General features: G+C 58.6%; 2 protein-coding genes across 3 annotated transcripts; one reads left to right on the plus strand and one right to left on the minus strand.

Annotated features, from left to right (window-relative positions):
* The first annotated feature begins 573 nt into the window (after positions 1 to 573).
* NELFCD (negative elongation factor complex member C/D) lies at positions 574 to 13015 on the plus strand. 2 transcript variants are annotated; one of them, XM_045070436.1, is made up of 15 exons: positions 574 to 719; positions 4377 to 4492; positions 4706 to 4815; positions 5921 to 6030; positions 7072 to 7179; positions 7902 to 8054; positions 8281 to 8411; positions 9073 to 9238; positions 9539 to 9673; positions 10102 to 10241; positions 11235 to 11349; positions 11725 to 11820; positions 11897 to 12037; positions 12382 to 12511; positions 12604 to 13015. In XM_045070436.1, exons 1-15 carry the CDS (start codon positions 600 to 602, stop codon positions 12636 to 12638), a joined length of 1806 nt encoding a protein of 601 aa, XP_044926371.1. In that variant the 5' UTR covers positions 574 to 599; the 3' UTR covers positions 12639 to 13015. The 2 variants fall into 2 exon arrangements, with proteins under 2 accessions (XP_044926371.1, XP_044926372.1); XM_045070437.1 differs by having other exon boundaries at positions 596 to 719; positions 4380 to 4492.
* A 53-nt stretch (positions 13016 to 13068) lies between these two features.
* Positions 13069 to 22220, minus strand: CTSZ (cathepsin Z). The gene is made up of 6 exons (XM_004760100.3): positions 22051 to 22220; positions 21530 to 21693; positions 17114 to 17293; positions 14927 to 15077; positions 14502 to 14664; positions 13069 to 13679 (listed from the first exon to the last, which is right to left on the minus strand). Exons 1-6 carry the CDS (start codon positions 22182 to 22184, stop codon positions 13569 to 13571), a joined length of 903 nt encoding a protein of 300 aa, XP_004760157.2. The 5' UTR covers positions 22185 to 22220; the 3' UTR covers positions 13069 to 13568.
* Between the last annotated feature and the right edge of the window lie 63 nt (positions 22221 to 22283).

Consider the following 22283-nt stretch of genomic DNA (forward strand, 5'->3'; position numbering starts at 1 on the left):
CCGGCTGGACTCACCATTATATTACTTATTGATACTCCGATTTTAAAAGAAATGGAAACATTTTCGTGGGCCCTAGACACTGTGCTCCATAAATCAGCCCCGCTCTTCTGCCCAGTTGTCAGATGAGAAAACCGATGCTCTCAGGACAGAAAGTCACACGGAAGAACGAGGGCAGAGGGGCCTCGAACCCAGGTCAAGAGTGAGCCTGGTTTAAAACTTCTATCCGGAGCCAAAACTCCTGGGACCCACTCAGGCCGTGTTACTGGATCCTTTCGGGGAGTTAGTTCCATACTCCCCGGGAGCCTGGAGCCACGAGCCTCCGGTCTCTCTCTAAGCCCCGCCCCCTCGTCCAGGCCCCGCCTCCTCCGGCTCCCACCCAACTCGGGGCGCCCGGAGCCACGACTAAGGAGCCGCTCTCTGGGCCCCACCCCCTCGTCCAGGCCCCGCCTCCGCCGGCTCCCGCCCATCCCTGGGCGCCTGGAGCCACGACTAAGCAGTCGCTCTTTGGGCCCCGCCCCTTCCCCGGGCCCAGGCGCGCGGCCGCGGGAGGCGGGGCCGCGGGACCGCGCGTGCGCTTGCCCGCCTCCCCCGCCGTGCGCATGCGCTTTGCTCGCGCGCGCTCACGGGAGAGGATGGCGGGGCCCGCGCCGGGCGCCATAATGGACGAGGACTACTTCGGGAGCGCGGCCGAGTGGGGCGACGAGGCGGACGGTGGCCAGGTGAGGGGGAGCGCCGGGCGCCCCCGACGAGGACTGCTGGTCTCGGTCGCCGGCGGGCCGGCCCCGCCCCTGCCGCGCCCGGCCCCGCGGTCGCCGTGTGGTTCAAGCACAGCGTGCCCCGCCCCCTCCCCGCCCCGGAGCGCGCCCCCTGCGCCCCCGGAGCGCCTGCCGCCCGCCTTCGCACCCAGGCCAGCAGGGTCCGCCCAGAGTGCCGAGCCTCTCTGGGCCTCGGTTCCCTCCTCTGCAAAGGAGTTGGGGCGGGGGCCGGGCCAGGGGGCCCCCTCCCCGGGGTCTGGGCCTCACCGATGCCGACCACCGGATCGTGACCCGAGGGGCCCGCTGACCACTCCCCTGGGCCCCCCTCAGTGCCAGGCGCCGGTGCTTCCCGGTCCCCAGAGGCGGGTAGGGCGCAAACTCGAAGGCTTGGGCGCGGAGCCCCAAGTTTGAACAACTCCGATCTTTGAAAAAGTCCCAAGTCAGCATCGTGAGGGGAAAAGTGGGACGCTGGTCTCTCTTCCACGTGTGTTGATGTTTGTAAAACACACTTTCCGGTGCTTTGGGCTGATTCAGTCAGTCCTTGGGCGAGGTGACACCCAAAGGACCTTCCATGGTTGACTTGAGGGTTTGGGGATGGAGGCTGAGGAGGCGTCGATCCCACCTCCCGCCGAAACCAGGTTGGACAGTCCGAGCTGGGGCTCGGGCTCTGCCAGTGTGGCCCAAGCTTCGTGTAATCTGAAAACGCGCCCCAGGCCCGTGTTCCAAACGCAGTTTCTCAGGCCCCTCCTGGGGCGACCGGACAGCGGCCTGGAGGGGAGCCTGGGGCTTTGCGTGTTAACAGGGGCCAACGTCAGGAGTGGGAAGTCCTGAACTCCCATTTTGAAGGAAGAGGGGATGCAGTGGGGTGTGCGCCATTGGGAGGGGGCAGGGGCGCAGGGCCGGCCTCGGAGCAGAGGTCCAGAGATGCAAAGATGGGTGTTGTGTGCCTGGCTGAAAGGCGGCCTGTGTGGTGAGCTGCCCGGTGGACGCGGTGGCAGGAGGTCCTGCAAGGGAACGCGTCTGAAGGGCCTTTGATGGCTGCTGACAAGTGTGACTTGTTCAGGAGTTTGGGGCAGGGAGTGAAACCACAAGATTTGTGTGTTTGGAGGCTCTGGGTGGATGGAGGCAGATGTAGCCGAGAGCCTGTGCCAACCAGGCGCTTCCCCGCGTTGCCTCCTTCCACTCCCGGGCTTTCGAGTCGGGGGTTCATCTGCTCATTTTGTAAATGAGGAAAGTGAGGCAAAAAGCGCGAGCGACCCGCTCAAGGTTGCGCAGCTAGTAAAGGGAAGGATGGGGATCCGACCCAGGCCCTTCCGTCTCCTCGGCCACTTGATCGAACTGCTGGGCCACCAGCGTGATGGCTTCATGTGTCCTGTTCAGAATGTCCTGTTCCTTGACACATTGAACCTTCAAGTTACAGAGCGTCACAGCTGGGGCATAGCAAAGGGCCGGCTAGACCCGTGCCCTCCCTTTGTAGCCTGATCGTCCGGTTAATGCCCTCGCTTAGGCCGCTAGGAAGGGCAGGAGGTTGGGGAACTTTAATCATGATCAAAATTGAGCGCACTGGCCCTCATAGGCTCTTGGTGATGAGAGGGGTTCACTTCATGTTCATTCTCACTGCTTGGAGGAGGAAGAGGAAGTCAAGAAACGGGTGACATGAGCTGGCTTTTGAAAGATGGCGGTAGGTCAGTTTCTGTGACACAAGTTCTGTTCACTCGGTGCCATGTTACTGGATTTGAGAGACAGGAAGATTGCAGAGGCTACAGTGGTACTAGATCCAGATGCTGGAAGCCCAGAGCTGCTGAAATGCAGAGTTCAGTCTGGCTTCCGCTTGCGGGTGGGGACTGGCAAGAGGTGAGATTGGCCAGGTGACCACGTGGAAGGTTCAAGTCATGCTAGAGGTTGGATACCTTTTCTGCGGGAGACTGGGAACTTGAAGCAAGAGAGAGATGTCGGATTTGTGGTTTATCAAGACTGTTGTGGCATCCGTTCGGAAGACGACTGAAAGGAAGGAGTGAGACTGAGCCATTAGGGGCCTGTGGCTATTGCAAGCGATGCACAAAGTGAGGAATGGCAGAGACGGGAAGAAAGGCCAGAGTGGGTAGCTGTGTGGGGGACAGAATTGGTAGGTCTTCGTGATGGGGTGTGGGGTGGGGTGAGGGAGCAGAAACTGAGGGTGACTCCTAGCTTTCTGGGTTTGGGGTAGATGATGGAATCTTTTACTAAAATACAGGTTGTAGGAAGATCTGTTGAGGGGTCAGTTTTGGACCTCATGAGTTTGGAGAACTAGTGGGCATCAGGATGGAAATGAGAATAGGCTGCTGACACTGGAGTCTGGAGCTCGAGAGAGACATCAGGCTAAATTCTACATTTATGAACAGGGAGGCGGCATTATGTAAGAGAAGATGTGGAAGAGTATAGGGCCCAGGGAAGAATCCCAGCAATGCAGACACCCAGGGCTGAGTCTCCAGGGGAAGGCCAGCCTTCCTTCACAGCCTTGCTTGCGGCTCCACAGACAAGGAAGGTCTGAGAGAAGACCCCCAGTCTGCAGAGACAGAACCTGTTTCCAAATCAGTATCTGCAGAATGTTAGTCTAGACCAGATGTGGGCAGATTGTTCTGTAAAGGGCCGGAGAGTAAATATCTTAGGCTCTGCAGGTCCCTGTCACAACTGCTTACTCTCCCGTTACAGGGGAAAGCAGCCATGAACAAAACGTAAAATTCAAAAAAAATTTTTAATGAGTATGGCTGGGTTCTAATAAAGCTTTATTTACAAAAACAGAAGGGTGGGATTTGGCCCTGAGCCGTAGTTTGCTGATTCCTGGTCCACGTCTTACCCCAGAAGTCAGTCACTTGGAGGCTGGTCTCCTGGTTTGTGAAGTCCTTTGGCAGAAAAAGCGGTATCTGATATGGCCCAGGTGTCCTGGTGACAAGTGCAGTGCTCAGTACAGAGTAAGTGTTCACAAAGCATCTGCTTGTTCTTTGGGATGTCAGCGTTCGTGCTGGACGGACCTGGACGTCACCACATCCCCACCCAGCCTTGTTCTGAGATTCGGTGACTTGCCCAAGATTTTTTCCACCCAGAACAGGGTCTCCAGCCAGGCCTGGCGATGCAAGGCGAGTCTGTGACCTTCACTTTCTGACAGTGTATTGATGGCTTATGCCTTCGGGAATCGCTTCATCAGCCTTTGTTGGAGGGAAGCATTAAAGGGCACATATGAAGTAGTCGTTGTGAACACAATAACTAGTATCTATTGAATTCTTCCTAAATGTCAGGTACTCTGCTCAGTTCTTCCAGAAATTAGATTACGGAGTCCTTACAACAGACGGATGGGAGCAGTCATTATTATTACCTTTAGTAGAGGAGGAAACGGCCACCCCGCCAGCTTAGGTGACTTGTGTGGCCACTGTGCACACGTGCGCCGGGTTGGGGCACAGCACAAGTCCGTCCATTGTCGTAGTTGCCCCTTACTTGTCCCGACCACTTCATGAGACTGTCATGAAAGTTGATGAGAAGATGTATATGCGACACTTTCAAAAGGGACAGGGTGATGCGGATTTAAGGTGAGATTATGGGCTACTTGTGTTAATGAAAAAATCGCTTGGCGTCTTTTACCACCAGCAGGAGGATGATTATGGAGAGGGAGAAGATGACGCCGAGGTCCAGCAAGAATGCCTGCACAAATTCTCTACCCGGGATTACATCATGGAGCCCTCCATCTTTAACACTCTGAAGAGGTGTGTACGGAAAGGCACTGGTATGCGAGGAGGCTGGGGGCAACTCGGAGATCCGGAGGACAGTGTGCGGAAGGGAGAGTACTGTGGTCTTGGAACGGAAGGCTGCTAGTCCCCCCCACTTTAAAAATCTGAATATCCTAGCTCTCTGATCATTGATCCCCATGCCCATCTACATTCATTTGAGTGCCATGGCTTTTCTGTTACTTTTTCTAGGTATTTTCAGGCAGGAGGGTCTCCGGAGAACGTTATCCAACTCTTATCTGAGAACTACACAGCCGTGGCCCAGACCGTGAACCTGCTGGCTGAGTGGCTCATTCAGACAGGTGCTTTGTGGGTTGCCCCCCATCCTGGCTGGCCACTTCCCCACCCTGCCTTTCTTACAGACCTTTGCATGGTTACAATGCTGGTAAATTGGAAAGGCCTTTTTTCCAATTCCAATTCCAATTGTCTGCTTTCCTGGTTTTTAAGACTTCTGGAGGTCGGAACTGAACTTCCTGCCCACCTTCATCTGCTTGATTCTTATGTTGGATTCAGTAATTGAGGCTTACAGGTAGCCTGCGGATGTGATTCTCGTTGAGCTGTTTGCCCTACCATGTTGTAGAGTTACAGGATGATACAGTGTATGTTCCGTGTGTCTTTTTTTTTTTAAACAATTGCATGGGTAACTTTTCTTTCTTTCTTTTTTTTTTTTTTCAAAGATTTTATTTATTTATTTGACAGGCAGAGATCACAAGTAGGCAGAGAGGCAGGCAGAGAGAGGGGGGGAAGCAGGCTCCCCGCTGAGCAGAGAGCCTGATGCGGGGCTCTATCCCAGGACCCTGGGATCATGACCTGAGCCCAAGGCAGAGGCTTTAACCCACTGAGCCACCCAGGCGTCCCTCCGTGTGTCATTTTTAAGAGATCTGTTATAGCCAGCGTAGGTGATGGATAATGTAGGACTGGGTATTATTATGGCTTTTAGTTAATATGATTGAGGCAGAGCCTGCAAGTCCACCGAGCTGCGTGAGGACGACAGCAGGGGCTCGGTCTGCCCGGGAGGCAGGGGCTCACTGCTGCCGCAGCGCGGAGACACGGCGCGCCTCTGTGGCTGCCCTCTGCTCTCTGCCGCCGTGGAGGGTCTCTCTCTCTCCATCCTCCCGCCTGTCCGGGTGGGCAGTTTGTCCTTGTCCTTACCAACGCTGCCAAGATGCCGTGCTCCTTTCCGTGTAGGCAGACATCCTGCGTGTTCCGCCCTGTGCTCCTTTCTGAATCTTACCGTTGAATATGTAACAAACGGTAATTTTTATGAGACGTCCCAGCTTCCAAGTGGTCAGAAGCGGTTCTGTGATCCTGGATTCACACGCACACTTCCGACCTGTACTTTTCCTGAAGCCGAGCAGCGGCCCAGGGCTTCCCTTTTCCCACCTGCTTGTTTTCATTTTCTTGCAGGTGTCGAACCCGTGCAAGTCCAGGAAACGGTGGAAAATCACTTGAAGAGTCTATTGATCAAACATTTTGACCCCCGCAAAGCAGATTCCATTTTCACTGAAGAAGGAGAGGTGAGGAGTCTGTCTCCGTTGTTCCTCGGCTCGTGCACGCGCACAGTGGGGCGCGCCGTGACGGGAGGAACGGGAACAGTTGGGTCCTAAAGTCTCGGTGTGAGACGAGCTGCGCCGCGTCGGAGCTGCGCTCCGGGTGCTCTGTGCAGGGTGGGGAGCTCTTGCGAGCTGAGCGGTGCCCGGGCAGTGATCTGGGGAGAGGCAGGGCGGACTCCAGAGCACAGGCTGAGGGGACTGTGCTGGTCATCCGGGTGCCCCGGGGGAAGGCTCCGGGTCCGGTTGGTGCGGGGGAGGTGACAGGGGAGTGTGTGGGCGGGGAGATGAGCAGGGGTGGGGGCTGTGAGGCAGATGGGGCTCCCGAGGGCGGGACGGAGGGAAGGAAGGTTGGGGGTGAAGAGCCCTAGGCGAGGGTGCTGTTTTCAGGCAGTTTCGCAGTGTCAGTGGGGCCTCTTCGAACCGCCTTCCCCTGTAACTGAGCCCCAGGTGTCCAGGGCACAGGCCTGCCCAACGAGCCCTGCCACACTCAGTGGGTGCCTGGGAGTGTCCAGGGGGAAGCCTGGCCTTGGGACACATGAGAGGTGGACCCAGAGTCAGCCTGTGGGTCTGTCAGTCACACAGGAGGGGAGCTGTGGCCACCACACCTGGTGACGGACGAAGCCGCTGAGCTACTGGAGTCTCCTCCTCCTGCCAGGGGCACACAGACGATGAATGTGTGTCACTCGTGCGTCTGCTGCAGCCCCGCTCTCCGTGTGCCTCCCTAGGCTCCTGTGTGTCTCCCAGAAGCACCTTCCCTATGCTCTCGTGTGCCGTGGAGGCTCGCGGAAGCTGTGAGTGGGCCTTCAGGGCCCTGGCGCTGCAGCTTAGCCTCCCAGGTGGTGTCACCGGCTCTGGGGCTGCTTCCTCTGCCGGGACTGCAGGGCCGGGGCCGGATGCTCTCGGGGGCCCTTCCAGCCGGAGTGCCCAACGACTGTTTATTTGCTGTCGTCTTCACTTAAGCCCCAGCTAGACCTTTTACATTGCCGCCTGTTTGTTTGTCGGCAGACCCCGGCTTGGCTTGAACAGATGATCGCACATACCACATGGAGAGATCTGTTTTACAAACTGGCTGAAGCCCACCCAGACTGTTTGATGCTGAACTTCACTGTGAAGGTAGGAAGAGCGCCAGAGTCGCACACGTGGGAGTGCTGATGCGCGAGGTTTGGGTGGGCGGGGAGGTGGTCTGTTTCTTCGGCAGCGTCATATTTGCTTTTGTTGGTAAGGGTCTCCACCACTTCAGTAAGTCTGAACAGTTAGAAAGAAAAGCATAGAATATATATCTGTGGGGCTTTTGTTTTTTTTGTTTTGTTTTTTAAAGAATTTGTTGTTAAGTAATGTCCACACCCAGTGTGGGGCTCGAACTTACAACCCCGAGATCAGGAGTCACATGCTCTGCCGACGGAGCCAGCCGGGTGCCCCCACAGCATGAACTGTGTTTCAGAATTTGGCAGGCACATACTTACAGAGTCTGGTTGTACTGAGAGGAATCTTTAAGAATGCCCAGTTTGGGGTGCCCGCTTGCCTCTTGGAGCGCGTGACTCTCGATCTGGGGGTCATGAGTTCAAGCCCCACATTGGGCTCAGAGATCACTTTAAAAAAAAGAAAAGAGAGAAAGAATGCCTGGTTTGTCTCCTTCATGTGACACAGGAAGAAACGAAGACAGGGTGGTTATCTGGGCCACAGGCCTGGTCAGTGGCAAGGCCGGGACTGGAGTAAAGGTGTGAGAGCGGAGAACGGCGCTCGCCCGCCTCACCGCGGACACAGCGGGCGGGCTTCCTGCGGGGCGGCTCACTGCCCGTTCACGCTCCCTTTGGCTTCTTGTTTGTGTACTGCAGCTTATTTCTGACGCCGGGTACCAAGGGGAGATAACCAGCGTGTCCACAGCCTGCCAGCAGCTGGAGGTCTTCTCCAGAGTTCTCCGTACCTCTCTAGCCACGATTCTGGATGGAGGAGAGGAAAACCTTGAAAAAAATCTCCCCGAGTTTGCCGTAAGTCCTTTATTTTGTGTATCTCGGACTAGAAGGAGGCTGCTTTGAGCCGTGCCCATACAGACATGAATGAAGTGCTTCTTCCTTGTGGACGGAGTGCAGCTCAGAAGGCCAACCCCGCATAGCTAATTTGCATACAGAGAGGTTGGGGGGTCTGGCTCTTTTGCCGGTGTTTGTCAGTGCTGCAATTATGAAGCCCCAAACTCTCTTCCCTGCAATTTTCCAGAAAATGGTATGCCACGGGGAGCACACGTACCTGTTTGCCCAGGCCATGATGTCGGTGCTGGCCCAGGAGGAGCAGGGGGGCTCCGCCGTGCGCAGGATCGCCCAGGAGGTGCAGCGCTTCGCCCAGGAAAAGTGAGGGCCGTGTGGTTGCCAGCCCGGGTCCTAACTCGATGCTCCCCACGAAATTCCCCCACACCCCCCTTGCTCTTTCTCCAAACCAGAGACTCAGGGTCCTCCTGTTTTGACAGATAAACTTCCTTTTACCTAGCACAGCTGGGAAAGTCGGGGTAATTTTCAATAGCTGTAGAGAGCTTGCTTTCTGAAGTTTGGCTTTGATGGGTATTTTGCAAAGTAATTGATGATTGTTTAATTCACTGAATTTGTGAACTCGTATTCTCATATACTAGGATTCATCAGTAGCAAATAGTGGTGGTCCTGAAATAGTGCCCAGCAGTCTCACTGTTCGCTGTAGTCTGTATCTTACAGAACTAAATGAGCCCTCATGAGCTTTATGCTCCACTAACGAGTCTTAGTAACACGTTCAAAGTGTGGGGCTCCTTTTGGAAAGTCTGTGCGCTGCGTCCAGTCTTTCTTTTCCAGTTAGCTCTAAAGGCTATTCTTATGGGTTGGTCAGGTTCCCAGTGAATGACAGAAATACAAGAAACAGGGACCCAGACGGTCCCAAGTGTTCAGTATGAAAAAAGGAAGAAAAGAGGCAGAGGAAGAAGGAGAGGGCAGAGCAGGGCAGGGCACCGCCTTCTTAACAATGGGACGTATGCTTTTGTTCATCAAGAGGTCATGATGCCAGTCAGATCACACTAGCACTGGGCACAGCTGCCTCCTACCCCAGGGCCTGTCAGGCCCTTGGGGCTATGTTGTCCAAAGGAGCCCTGAATCCCGCCGACATCACAGTCCTGTTCAAGATGTTCACAAGCATGGACCCGCCTCCTGTTGAACTTGTGAGTTGCTTTCATTTTAGTCACAAGCTGGGATACCCACCATGCCAATAGGAAGGGTTATTTTGCAAAGCCTGTGTTTCTCTTAAGTCCCTGAGTACAAATCCGTGTTGAAACATTTCTGTTCCTTTCCTCATCCTTCCCCATCACATCCTCAGCCCTCGCACACCCTGGGACAAGTGCTGGGTTGAGCATGGAGGCTGGGTGTGGGCGGGCGGGCCCCCACTGCCTCCATAAGTGTGTGTGGACTTACCTGACATCTGTCTCGTGCATTACTTTCCAATGATGCCGTGTGTCCCTCAGATTCGGGTGCCAGCCTTCTTGGACCTGTTCATGCAGTCGCTGTTCAAGCCCGGGGCCAGGATCAACCAGGACCACAAGCACAAGTACATCCATATCTTGGCCTATGCGGCAAGCGTCGTTGAAACCTGGAAAAAGGTACTGTCAGTTTTGAGACTTCCTAGGCTTTTTGGGAGACAAGGAGCTTCGTTTCTGGTATTATTTGGGAATTTTGGCTATAAGAAGTGATGAGCCCACTTGTGTCAGAAATATCTCTTCTGGTGTTCACGCATGAAATAGTCAAAGTGCTAAGTTTTCAAGGAAATGTGCTCAGCGTCTGTAACACGTGTTCCGAGCAGAACGGAAAGTGCAGCCAGAGAAACCGAGCAGGTCTCCCTCAGCCCCAGGCCCGCCTCCCTGGCTCGCTTCTGGAAGCCGGCTGACCGTCGAGTGCGGTGGCTGAGTTGACTCGTGACTCCAGGGATGGGAAGGGGTCTGCGGGGAGAGGCGGCCAGTAGCAGATCCCCCCCACCCCTGCAAAGCCGCGCACAGCAGCGGGGCTCACGGGCTCGCGTGTGTGTTCTCAGAACAAGCGCGCGGGCATCAACAAGGACGAGCTGAAGTCCACGTCCAAGGCCGTGGAGGCCGCTCACAGCTTGTGCTGTGACGAGAACAAAGGCGCCTCGGAACTGGTGGCAGAGCTGAGCACGCTTTACCAGTGCATCAGGTGAGCGAAGTCCAGCCCGTTCAGACTGGATCCTTCTGGAGGGAGTGGTCTGGGTTTTCATTTTATTAAAAGCTCAAAAAAAAAAATAAAGCTTCAGAGATACTTACTGATTTTATGTATTTTTTTAAAAAAGGTGTGTAGGTCTGTATAGTGGTCTGTTTTAGCAGCAGGAGTAACTGTCAGGTGCTTCCGTGCCAGAAGTCTGCTCGTAAATGAGCCCCAGTAAAAGGAAGACCCACCAGAATTACAAAAACTGCTTGGAAGGAAGGGGTCTGTTACAGTACACATTAGGCCAACCAGGTATTGCTTAGCTGGAAGGGACTTGTGACCAGAGCAGTGGTGCGAGCGCACTCGGCGGTTAGAAGAGCTCCCAGATGGGGCGAGCCCTTGGGCATTGGAGTCTCTGCCCTGGTGATTTGTGATTGGGACAAGGAAGGAGTTTGCGCAACAGAACTTCAACCCAATCCAAGGTCCCTGAGTGTTTTGCATCAGTGATCCTGTCCTTCTTTACCAGTAAAGTGGGGGCACCTGGGTGGCTCAGTTGGTTAAGGGACTGCCTTTGGCTCAGGTCATGATCCTGGAGTCCTGGGATCAAGCCACATAGGGCTCCTCCTCGGCAGGGAGTCTGCTTCCCTCTGAACCGCCCACCCCTTCTCATTCTCTCTCTCTCTTTCTCAAATAAATAAAATCTTAAAAAAAAAAAAAAAAACAAAAAAAAACAATAAAGTGATTTGAAGCCAGCCAGTAAGGGAGCTGGGGTTCTCGTACAGTGTCGAGAGGATGCTGCCTCCGCAGACTGTCTCACGACAAGCATCTCCCTGGCCGGGTGTATTGGCAGTGACTTGCTGGGATACACGGCCTGGCGGTGGTTTTTTAAACTTGCCCAACCATTTAGTGTTGGTGTTCTTTGATTTTGGGGATTTGTTTTGTTTTGTTTTAAACTCCATGTAGAGGAAGCATTGTGCCTTACTTGTGCCTTACTTGTGCCTCTAGGTTTCCAGTGGTAGCCATGGGTGTGCTGAAGTGGGTGGACTGGACCGTGTCTGAGCCCAGGTACTTCCAGCTGCAGACCGACCACACCCCGGTGCACCTGGCCTTGCTGGACGAGGTAGGAGGGCCGCGGGGCTTGGGGCGGCAGTCTGTCTGTCTCTTGTCCTGCTCGGCCCGTCCCGTCCGTCCTGCCAGGACGTCTGCTGAGTGCAGGAGCTGCTCAGTAAAGGGCCGGCCGCTTTCTACCCTCCACGAGGATTTTCCTTTTAAGGAACTAGTCTTATTAGCTCCATAGATTTCCAGTTGTCCGCAAGGGCTTTGAAAGGGTGCGGAATGGCGCAGCAGCCGATGGGGCCTCGGGCTGGGTGCCGAAGCCGCCGTCCTGGGCACCCACCGGGAGCCGGCTGGGACTGGGCTGCGGGTGCTCCGCACTGAGGGGAGCGCGGAGCTCCGGGCGCAGGGCTCAGCGCGGCTCCCTCCGGCGTGTTTCTAGATCAGCACGTGCCACCAGCTCCTGCACCCGCAGGTCCTGCAACTGCTCGTTAAGCTTTTTGAGACGGAGCACTCCCAGCTGGACGTGATGGAGCAGGTGAGTGGGCTGCCCCGGGCGTCGTGGAGCTGGGGACAGGGCCCCCTCTAACGGACCGTTTGCCCCGCTCTCGTAGCTGGAGTTGAAGAAGACCCTTTTGGACAGGATGGTTCACCTGCTGAGTCGAGGTTATGTACTTCCTGTTGTCAGTTACATCCGGAAGTGCCTGGAGAAGCTGGACACTGACATCTCGCTTATTCGCTACTTTGTAACTGAGGTCAGCAGTGGGCCCTTTGTTTCCTGTTTCAGACCTTTAACACTCACAGTGCCTTTGGACTTAAATTTAGTTCATTTTGTCCCTGACTCTGAGAACTGGGCTTTCTGGTCATCGTGGTGATGGCAGTGATTAGACACCAGCCCCTTCCCCTGCAGGAGCCATTTCCTATGTTTTACCTCCATAATCACCTGGCCGTCTCAGTGCCGGAGACCCCCTTGTCACCGGGAAGCAGAAGGGGTGTGGAGGGGAGGTAGTTCTTCCAAACGGATCGCCATTTCATCAGGTGTTGGTGGGACGAGGCTCAGAGGCTGTGCGGGGAGTGAGCCAGTGTTCTCTCCTCCTAGGTACTGGATGTCATCGCTCCTCCGTACACCTCTGACTTTGTGCAGCTTTTCCTCCCCATCTTGGAAAACGACAGCATCGCCGGGACCATTAAAACGGAAGGGGAACATGACCCGGTGACAGAATTTATAGGTAGGGCTGCCGCACGCGTCTCTTTGCTACCGTTTCCCGGTCGTCCTTCACCCCGTCTCTAACCCTGTGCCCGTCTTCCTTTGGTCCGAAAGCCCACTGCAAGTCCAACTTCATCCTCGTGAACTAATTCAGAGTGTCCTCCTGAGCTGACCCAGAATGTTCCGGGAGCCCAGCAGCGGGAAAGCCCTTCCAGAAGCTCTTGCTGAAGAGGCCAGTCCACATCGTGGGACTGGGCTGTGGAGGAAGGAGCTGGGTGACTACGGTGGCCAGTGCAGATGGCTCCCCCGAGTCGGAGCTGCCCCCGCGCCCCGCTGACCGCGTTCCTTGCCCCCAGCACAGGAGCTGGGTCCCTCCCACGGTGGCAGGAAGCTCAGAACCTGAGACATGGAGAGGAACCACGTTCCCTGGTGACTCTTCTCACAAGAACTCAGTTAATCTTTTATTGTCATTGTCTTAATTTTCCAAGAGTAAATTAAAAAGCCTTTCTCTGGATTGGCAGGTGGAGGTCCTGGTGTCGTGACTCTTGTGTGTAAATAAGGCACACTCAGGCTCCCCTCTGTGGGGTCACGTACTTTATTCATCACTTGGGCAATCTCACATGGCTGTCTTCGCCCTCCGCCCCCAGCACTGATTCCAAGGCAACGTAGGAGCTGGTGAGAAGCCTGCGCTTCCGCACCACATTATGGACCACAGCTGCCAGACAGGAAACACCAAATCAGGGACAGAGGAGCTTGGCAGTCACATCGTTACAGCCTTACGGATCACACCGTGGCCAGGCAGACACTCTGGGGCAGGGCAGTGGCCGGCACAGGGCTCTCAGCCTCCCATTGCGGACTCTTCCCCAGGAGTGCGCTCCTGGCCAGCGCCGCGGCAGGCTGCGTGCCGACAGGCGCCCCTTCTCCCTTCTCGGCGCACAGGGCCGCGACCAGCCGTCAGACACGTTTGATGCCAGTCCCTAGTCCCTTCAGACCGTGGTGGAACCCACGCAGTGCCCAGAGTGATAGGACCCCCTGATTATGGTTCACGATAACACTGCTCTTCTGGGGAGACCTGTCGCTTAAACGATGGGGTCCCCAAACGTACAGGAGTCCTCGACAGCGAGGTTGTAACTGGCGCCCTGCCCGTCTTTATAGGTGCTGGTCACAATCCTCATCCAGCCGTGTTCCCCCTGTGGGAAGAGGATCACGCGTTAGCTGTCCACCCCCAGCCCCCGCGGCTCCTGCCGTCCACATGCACACGGACCCTCCGCCCTCACAGCCTCAGGCTTGACGCCTGCTCAGCTGCTCCTGTCCCTGCGCGGAACCCCGACTCAGAAATCCCTCCTGTGAAATACTTTTACTTGGTAAAGTAAAAGGGTGCCTGGCCCTCTAAGCCAGAAGCAAATGAGTGCAGCCAGAATGCGGACTCTTGGGGCCAGCTGTCCCCGGTGTCCAGTCCTCTCATCAGGAATACGGCCGTTTCGTCACTTTGACATTAATCACTCTCCCCCACTTCAGAGTAATGAATTTCTGTGTCTCAGGCCATTAATAGTTAACACTGAGTCCTAGAAATGAATATTCTGGCAATTAATTGATCTCCCCCAGACTTGCGACCCAACGCAAAAGTATTTCTGAAAAAACTCGACACTGTTAGTTAGGAGAGCCGAGACGGACAGCAGACAGGACGAGACAGTTGCAAAGCAACATTGGAGCAGAACTGAAAGTTCCAGAACAGCCACTCCGCAGCCAGGGCGGGGGCCCCCAGGAGACACTCGGCAGTGTCTGCAGACACTGTTGGTAGCCACAGGGTGGGGGGCAGCGGGGGACACAGGGAGGAGCCACTGGCACCCGACGGCTGCACACACCGAGACCTCCAGGACGGTGACAGCCGAGGCCACCAGCACTGCCCCTGGGCCGGCGTGAGCGGCCCCTCTGCTTGGGGCCATGGTTCTCGACAGGAAAGCCAGTAGAAGCTGGGGATTGGTGGGAGGCAGGTATCGGCGAAATCTTACCCACGGTTCCCCCCACGAATTCCGGACAACCCAGTACTCCGTGCCGTCGCTGACGCCCCAGCCGACCACAGAAATGACGTGGTTTATGTAGGCCTGATCCTGGTACTCCGCGTAGATGCCTCCCGTGTAGTTCACCATCTTCTCCGTGGCCATGATACCGCAGCTGAGCGCGAGGCATTGAAGGGTTAGCACCTTGGTGGGGAGAACTTAGCCCCTGACTGACAGTGCTGGGGGGCCGCCTGGGACCGTGCGTGGGGACCATCCTGCCTGAACTCACGCTGTCCTTCCCTCGTGCGTGTGCGTGCGTGAGTGCGCCACCCTTGCTACCGTCCCGTGAGTGTCAGCTTTCCTGCAGACGGTGAAGCCGCGCCAGGAAAGGGGCCTCAGGGACCCAACCGCAGCCCCCCCGCCCCCCCGCCCTTTACCTGATGGGGCCATTGGCATAGATTTCCGCCATCATCTTCTCCCTGCCGGAGAGGGAGCCGTAGTCACCCACTTTCCAGAGCGTGTAGTTCTGGATGTAGTGGCACTCCTTGAATTCCGTGCATGTTCCACACTGGTTGAACTTGTTGCATTCTGGGGGGACAGCAGGCAAAGTCCGCATGAGGCCACTGTCACAAAGACCCACGTCCCAACCCTCTCTCCACTTGGCCCATTTCTTTTTTTAAGGTTTTACTTATTTGTCAGAGCAGAAGCAGGCAGAGGCAGAGAGAGAAGCAGGCTCCCCTCTGAGCGAGGAGTCCGACGTGGGACCTTTATCCCAGGACCCCGGGATCACGACCCGAGCCGAAGGCAGCTGCTTAACCAACTGAGCCACCCAGGCGCCCCCGTCGATGTCACCAATAACAGCAATCATCTCGCCATTGGGGGCTGCCAAAGGGCGCTCCGTCCGGCTGTGAGACGGTTGTGAAGAGCCCTTCCCCCCGCAGCAAAGACAGACACACAGCATCGGGCACCTAGTAGGCACTCAAAAGTTAGCCTCCTTTCTTTTCCTTTAAAGGCCAAGAACGGGTCTTTTCACAAAACTCCATAGCTGAAAAGAGTGTAATTACTAGCTTTCAAGAAGATAACGGTATTGCTGCCTAGTGAACAGGCCAATACATCTGGAGAAAAAAAAAAAGCATTTTTCTTTTTCTTTTTTTAATGTGGGGAGGTATTAAGAATTAGGCTAAAAAGGGCGGGAGCGCCCGGGTGGCTCAGTCAGTTAAGCGGCTGCCTTTGGTTCAGGTCATGATCTGGGTTCTCAGATCGAGCCCCGCCTCAGGCTCTCTGCTCAGCAGGAAGCCTGCTTCTCCCTCTCCCTCAGTCTACCGCTCTGCCTACTTGTGCTCTCCCTCTGTCAAATAAATAAATAAAATCTTTAAGAAAAAAAAGGGGGGGAGGCTCTTAGTTCTGTAAGACCACACCATCCCCTGCATCCTTCCCAGGCCCCTGACATCCCCCATGCTGCCTTTTTACCACTCTTGGGGTACCGACTTGTTACAATTTCCCATCTGTCCAGAGTCCACCCCCAGGGCATCAGACTCCTTGAGGACGAAGCTGCTGGTTTTATTTGTCCCTGGGACACCAAATGCCCTGTGCCCAATACAACGGGAAAGGGATGGCTTTGTGGCCACATGTACTGATACGGAGGCAAGACCGCGTATTGCCAACAGCCATTTGCTCGGCCGCACCTGGTCCTGTCGCATGGGTTCCAGGGGTTCTAGGCCAGACGAGACTGGTGCAGGTCAAGGCATGGCCCCGAGGACCGCCTGATTCCCAATTCTGCAGAGTCCTCCCCTTCATCTGGCCTCTCCTGGCTTCTCCGACCCCCATTGTGTTTACTTCAACAAGACTCACCCAACCAGTCTGGGAGAATTCCTTCTGGCTGGCCAGTATGGGTCTAGAGGCAAGGCGGGGGCACCCCGGGGGTGTGTGATGGTGCCCAGAGTCTGCTCGGGCACTGAGAGGCCACAGGGGGCTGTTGGAGCTCAGCCTTTTGTAGAAGGAGAGAGTGGGGGTGAAGAGCCCCCCGAGCTCCCAGTTCCTCCAACACTGCTCTCGACGGCCCACGGGGCTCACCCCAGCTCTCCGCTCTGGCCAGGAGGGCATTCAGACAGGGACAGGTGACTTCAAACTGCCAATTATGGGTTTGGGGTTTGGAGTTTCTTTCCTTTGGTTTCCAAGGGGAGCAGCCTACTCCCAAGTGCCAACTCCCAAGACTCCAGGCCAGGGCTCTGCTGGCCCACACAGAACCCTCCACTCCAAGTGCACCCACACGCGCACGGTCTGGGCCAGGGCGGCAGGCCGATCCCGGGTTCCAGCCGCGCCCGCGGGCTGCCATCTACCTAGGTGCTGGCCCGCCGTCCTCACCCACTCCTAGAAAATGCACTCTTGCCTTGACAAGGGCCCATTTTGGGAAACCACCGAAACGCCAGCATGGCCGGTGCAGGTCCTGGGGGCACAAGGCTGGAGACACCTGCTCCAAGTCTTCGGCTGGATTCCCAACAAGGACTGCAGGCTCCGCACCTGCCTGCTCTCCCTGCCCCACTGGGCGGGCGGCTCCCAACTCTATCCGGCCCTCCCCCCACCCCCAGCCCCACTCTCCCGGGAGGAGGACGGGCAGGGCCTACCCTGGTCCTTAGCCTGGTAGTTGTTGCAGGTCTCGTCAGGGATGCCGTGCTCGTGCGCGTACCTCCACACCGGCAGGTCGTTGCCCCCCTCACAGGAGCCCGCATTGGCGCAGTCGAGGACGTGCTGCACGGACAGCAGGGTGGAGGGCCACGCCCCCTTTCTCTTGATGTTGATCCGGTCTGCAAGGGCAGCAACCGTGCCTGGTCAGCCCGCCCGCCCGCCCGGCTGGGGCTCCAACCCAGGCTCAGGAGTCCCAGCGCTCCAGGGGCCTCCCCGGCCGCTCCAGGCACAGGTATGTCTGCCTACCCTGCCTGCCTGGCTGCCACGAGGGCAGGGCTGGGTCTGTCTGTCCAGCTGCACGTGCCCAGGAAGCACCTGCAGAAGGGCCGGCAGGATGAGAGCTGCGGGTCCAAAGACCAAGCCAGGAACAGGACGGTCCTGGCTCCTGGGACACTCCCCACACCAGCAGCAGCTCCCCAGCACCCCCCAACTCACCCACGTCCTGGCGGGGATGCTCCAGATGCCAGTGCTCCTGTGGCTCCACTCCTGCTTCTCTGACCAGCACCCCCCCTGCCCCCGCACACCTGGCCCGGCCTTCGGGAACACCCCAGCAACCCCAGCAAGGACCCTGCCACCCACCGCACCTTCCTCCCGATCTCCTGGCCGCTCCTTGGCCTAGAAAGTCCCTTCCTGCAGACACCGCTTTGCTGGCTGCAGGTCACCAGCCTCCGCACGCCCCACCCCCCACCCCACTCAGGCCCTCCCCAGCTGTGCTGACACCGTGTCACCTGCTAACCCCCGCCCCTGAGTTCCCCGTGTTCATCTCCTGTGGCGCTCGGTCTCAGCTGCAGCTCCTGTGCCTACAGCAGGTGCTCAGTACGTCTAAGTGGCCCCACTGAGGGCACAAATGGCCCTGGCTGCTCACTCCCTCCCCCGGAGGTCGCTTCCGTGGCAGCTTCCCCAAGGGAGGGTCTCCACGCTCACCCCCTACTCCGCGCAAGGCCTGGCACCAGCCCCCTCACCCACTGCCGTCTCCAAACGTTTCACCTCCCCTGGTCCGGGTCTCCTTACACGCTGTGGCCACGCAGGGGGGTCCCCCCATCCTGGGAGATGCTTGCTGACATGCTGACCGCAGGCCCCTGCTGCCTGGCTCTCTCAGGGGCCCACAGTGACCCCTCTCACCTCGCCCAGCCCCTCACCCCCAAACTTCACTGGAAAACTCAAAGACAGGCCCCTCCTCTCTCTGCCGGCCAATGGGTTTTCTGGGTCCCCACCCCACCTTCTGGGACGACAAGTGGCCTGATCCTGCCCCCAAACCTAGGCCCATGTGGACCCAGGTCTCTCTCTCCCACATGAGCACCTGCACACATGCGGACCTGCCAGCCTCGAAACAGCAGCAAAGAGCCTGTGCACCTCCCACACGCACCCCCGTCCCGACACGGGAGTTGTCCGCTGCGTAGCGAGGCTCCCGACAGCCCTCCGGCTCTCGGTTCCCAGCACCCGGTCTCCCTGAGGCCCAGGCCCACCTCGCTGGCCTCCCCTCTCCTCCCATGAAGCTGCCAGTGCTGACCCCTGCTTCCCCAACCAGGGCTCCTCCGCCCACCCCTCCCCCCCAGCCGCCGTGGGCAGTGGGGTCACTCCATCCCCCGGAAGCACGTCCTGCCCTGGGCTCCCGGGGCGCATCTGCCGTCGGATGCCCCATGCCTCCGGGGAGCCCACTCCCCACCCTGTGCTGGCCTCCCTGTCCACGCCTGAATCACAAAGTACCAATCCCGGCCCGACCCAGCCACCAGGGGTCTAATACGCTCCTTACGTGGCCTGAACACAAGGGAAGCCCCTCCGCACCCCTCCCGTTCCCATTCCGCTTCGTTCTGCCACGCACGAGGCCGTTCCCCACGCCGGCACCCAGTGAGGCCGGCACCCGGCGCCCAGTGAGACCGTCAGAGCCTCGAGGCTCAGGGTCCCAACACTGGATAGGGGCCAGCTTATGGGGGTTCTCGTAGGGCAGGTGAGCGTTCTGGGTTTTACCTGCCCCAAATCTCAGAGGGTTCCAAGCGGAACGCAGCGCACTCTGACCTGGGGTTCAGCAGGCGGCGTCCAGCGGAGGGGACATGCGGGGCGAGGGAGCGAGCGGAGCAGGCCGGCGGGGCCAGGTGCGGGAGCCAGGGCTCCAGAGCGGGGGTGCAGCGACGGGGCTGCAGAACACACTTGGAAGGTACAGCTGACCCGGTCTGGCCCAGCATTGTCTCGGGGCCAAAGCGAGGCTTCTGTGTGGGTCCTGGGAAGGCTGGGGTCCTGACTTGCTGAACCCAGCGAGCGCGAGAAGCCTGGGGTTTGAGGAGTCAGGTGTCCGAGCAGAGGGAGAGAGGGCAGCTGGTGTAAAGGCGAGGTGCCCCTGGAGGCCAAGTGCAGGGGGCCCCGATGCGCGATGTGCGCAAGTACCACTGGAGGGTGAGGAATGGGCATAGCGATGGGGAGACAGCGCGGAGGCGGGAGGAAACCGCGGTGTGGAGAGAAAGGGCCGAGAAAGCGCGTCACAGCCGGACGATGGCGCACAGGTGCTGAGGCCGAGGCCTGCGGGGGACCCCGTCCGCCCTGCGGCCCCCGCAGGCGATCTTGGTGGGATGGTGCCCGCAGAGTGGGGGTGGGGGGGCAAGGCTGGAGCGGGCTCAAGGAGGGAAGAAGGGGCCGCAGACGCCCTCCCAGGAGCCCAGACCGGGGGGAGGGCAGCAGCTGGAGGGGCACAGGCTCGAAGCCCCCTGCACACTTGTTCACGGCGACGCCCGGGGCCCAGCACGGGGCATGGGGCCAGGGGCTTGGGTGCCGGACACCCTTGGACAGGACGGAAGGCGAGCTGGCAGCTGCGTCAGGTGGCAGCTGGGCCACTGCCTGTGGAAGTCCCCTCTCGGGGGCGTCTTTCTTCTCAGGGAAAGAGGAAGCAGGGCGCACTCCCAGGGGAGAAAGTTAGAGGTTCGAGGAGAAAGAGGAGAGAAGCAGTTGTCTGCCCAAGAGAGTCCATTCCAGAAATGCGGAGGCTGACCATCCAGAAAGGGAACCAGGTCCGGGCCCGCCCTCGTGACCTTCTCGGCCTTTGCCTCCATCCCCCACCCGTAGGGTTGCCACAAAGGCCCTCTTTCAGTTCCTCACTGTGAGCGCCACGCCTGGCCCAGCCTGTGCCCTGACCCTCTGCCTCAAGGCTTGCCCACACCCCGTCAGCCCGCAGGGCCCGAGGTCTCCCCGCGGCTCCGGTGGTTCAGCCTCTGACTCCACAACCCTTCAGGGGCCCCGGTCCGTCTGCATCTCAGACCGCCGGCCTCCCCAGCCTCCCTCAAGGGCTCTCCCACCATAAAACGGGGGCCTCAGTCTTTCTGCCCCCCTTCCTCCTCCTTCCTGAAGGGTCAGAAGTATGCCCCAGCTCCCTGGGGTCTGCTTACCAGTCCCCAAGGGGAGACCCCACTGGGTTACAGCTGGCCACTCCTGGGGTCCAGACCCCACCCTCTGCTCAACCTAAAGACAGTCCAAAAGAGGTCCTGACCCAAAGTCCAGCCTCCTGGGTTATATCTCACAACGAGGCCAAGTCTCCTGACCCCCTGGCCAGGGACCTCAGCTCCCTCGTCTGCAAAATGGGAACAGTCACAGGGCAGCTCAGAGGCTTCTGCGGAGACACCCTGTTCTTAACCCACTTCACGTGACGACACCAGGCCTGCCCAGTGAGCTACCCACCAGGGAGGAGGCAGTGGGCCCCTGCCCTCCTGGGGCCAGATTCCCAGACTGTCCCTTCTGCTCTGCACAGCCAGTGCCACTGCAGGCTCCGGGACCCCTGGGCGGCCACTGGAGATGGCAGAGCCCCTCCCACATGCTACTAGGCCCGAGGCTGGGTGACGTCTACTCCTCCCTCCTGTCCCAAGGCCTCCCCTCACTGTGGCCAGCCGGCTCAGGGCCAGATGAGAAAACCAGCCAGCCTTGCTCAGGATCCCACGCCCAGGACGGGCCTGCAGCTCACATATTAAGTGCTGCTGGAAAGCAGTTTCACTTCCTTGAGCGCATCCCTGGCAGGGTGCGCTGTTTTGATCCCAAATGTGGGGGGTGGGTGGGGTCACAAGCTCTGGGGACAGAAAAGGCACCCACGAACCACATTATCACCAGGCTTCAGGTCCCAAGCAGGCCCACCCTGTGTGATGGAAACACGATCCTGCTTGTATCAGTCACTCTGGCCTTCCCTGCCTGGGGAGGAGCGGCAGGGGGCACAGGTCAGCTCCCCAGCTCCCCGAGGCCTGAGCGGCTCAGACACCTCCCACCGCATGCCCAGTCCCCGCACAGAATCACAGCCGCGGTGGCCTTCTGTGCTGCCCAGGAGGCCGTCCGGACCGGCCTGGGCGGCCCACAGTCAGGAGGGGCTGCGGACCCCAGCCTACCCGCCATGGCGCTGGTGCTGCCGTGGGCCCAGCAGGAGCCACAGTACTGGGGGATATGCTGGTTCCTGGTGGCACTGGCGTAGTTGACTCCGTTCACGTTGCGCCAGTCCCAGCTCTTGGGCAGGTCGGATGGGGACAGGTACTCGTGCGGCCGGGGGTAGGTCCTGGGAAGAGATCAGCACCAACACCATCAGTGCCCGCTCCCTTCCCCCAAGATGAGGGCGGGGGATGAGCGCGGGAATCACCAGGAGAGCCCAGCTCCACGGGAGACCCCCCCAGGACGTGAAGGAGGCAGGGCACCCCCAAATGCAGGAACCACACTGCTCCCCCAGCAACGCCCCAAAGGCCCCAGGCCAGGCTGGTCCAACCCCGCGAACGTAAAGAGAGAGAGTGCCCCCCAACACGGCGGCCCGATTTGACCCTCAAAGGTCAAGGGAGGCAGAGCGCCAGGCTCCTGGAGCCCCGGGGAGGAGGCGCGGCCCCCAGGAGCCCCCCGTGGGGCCGGCCCGCCCGCAGCCCACCTGCGCCCCAGCCCCGACAGCTGGTCCCCCCGCAGGGGCAGGAGGCAGCCCCGGCCCGGGCGGAAGTAGGGCCCGGCCCGTGCGGCGGCCAGCGGCACGAGCAGCACCAGCAGCAGCGGCCCGGACAGCGCCATGGCTCCCCGCCCGCCGGCCTCGCGCTGCGCCCGCCCCGCCCCGCCCGGGCCTTAAGGTGGCCGCGCCCGGTGACCCACCCCCGGGGCGGGGCCGGCCTC

This window comes from Mustela putorius, unplaced genomic scaffold, assembly GCF_011764305.1.
Source record: "Mustela putorius furo isolate JIRA1106 unplaced genomic scaffold, ASM1176430v1.1 tig00003972_pilon_pilon_pilon, whole genome shotgun sequence".
Taxonomy (NCBI): Eukaryota; Metazoa; Chordata; class Mammalia; order Carnivora; family Mustelidae; genus Mustela; species Mustela putorius.

Coding starts and splice junctions, on each gene's coding strand:
- NELFCD (XM_045070436.1), top strand. CDS start 600: ATGCGCTTTGCTCGCGCGCGCTCACGGGAGAGGATGGCGGGGCCCGCG. Junction 8,055..8,280: donor AAAATCTCCCCGAGTTTGCC/GTAAGTCCTTTA, acceptor GCAATTTTCCAG/AAAATGGTATGCCACGGGGA. Junction 8,412..9,072: donor CAGCGCTTCGCCCAGGAAAA/GTGAGGGCCGTG, acceptor TTGTTCATCAAG/AGGTCATGATGCCAGTCAGA.
- CTSZ (XM_004760100.3), bottom strand. CDS start 22,184: ATGGCGCTGTCCGGGCCGCTGCTGCTGGTGCTGCTCGTGCCGCTGGCC. Junction 15,078..17,113: donor CTACCAGGCTAAGGACCAGG/GTAGGCCCTGCC, acceptor CTGTCCCCCCAG/AATGCAACAAGTTCAACCAG. Junction 14,665..14,926: donor TATGCCAATGGCCCCATCAG/GTAAAGGGCGGG, acceptor CCTCGCGCTCAG/CTGCGGTATCATGGCCACGG.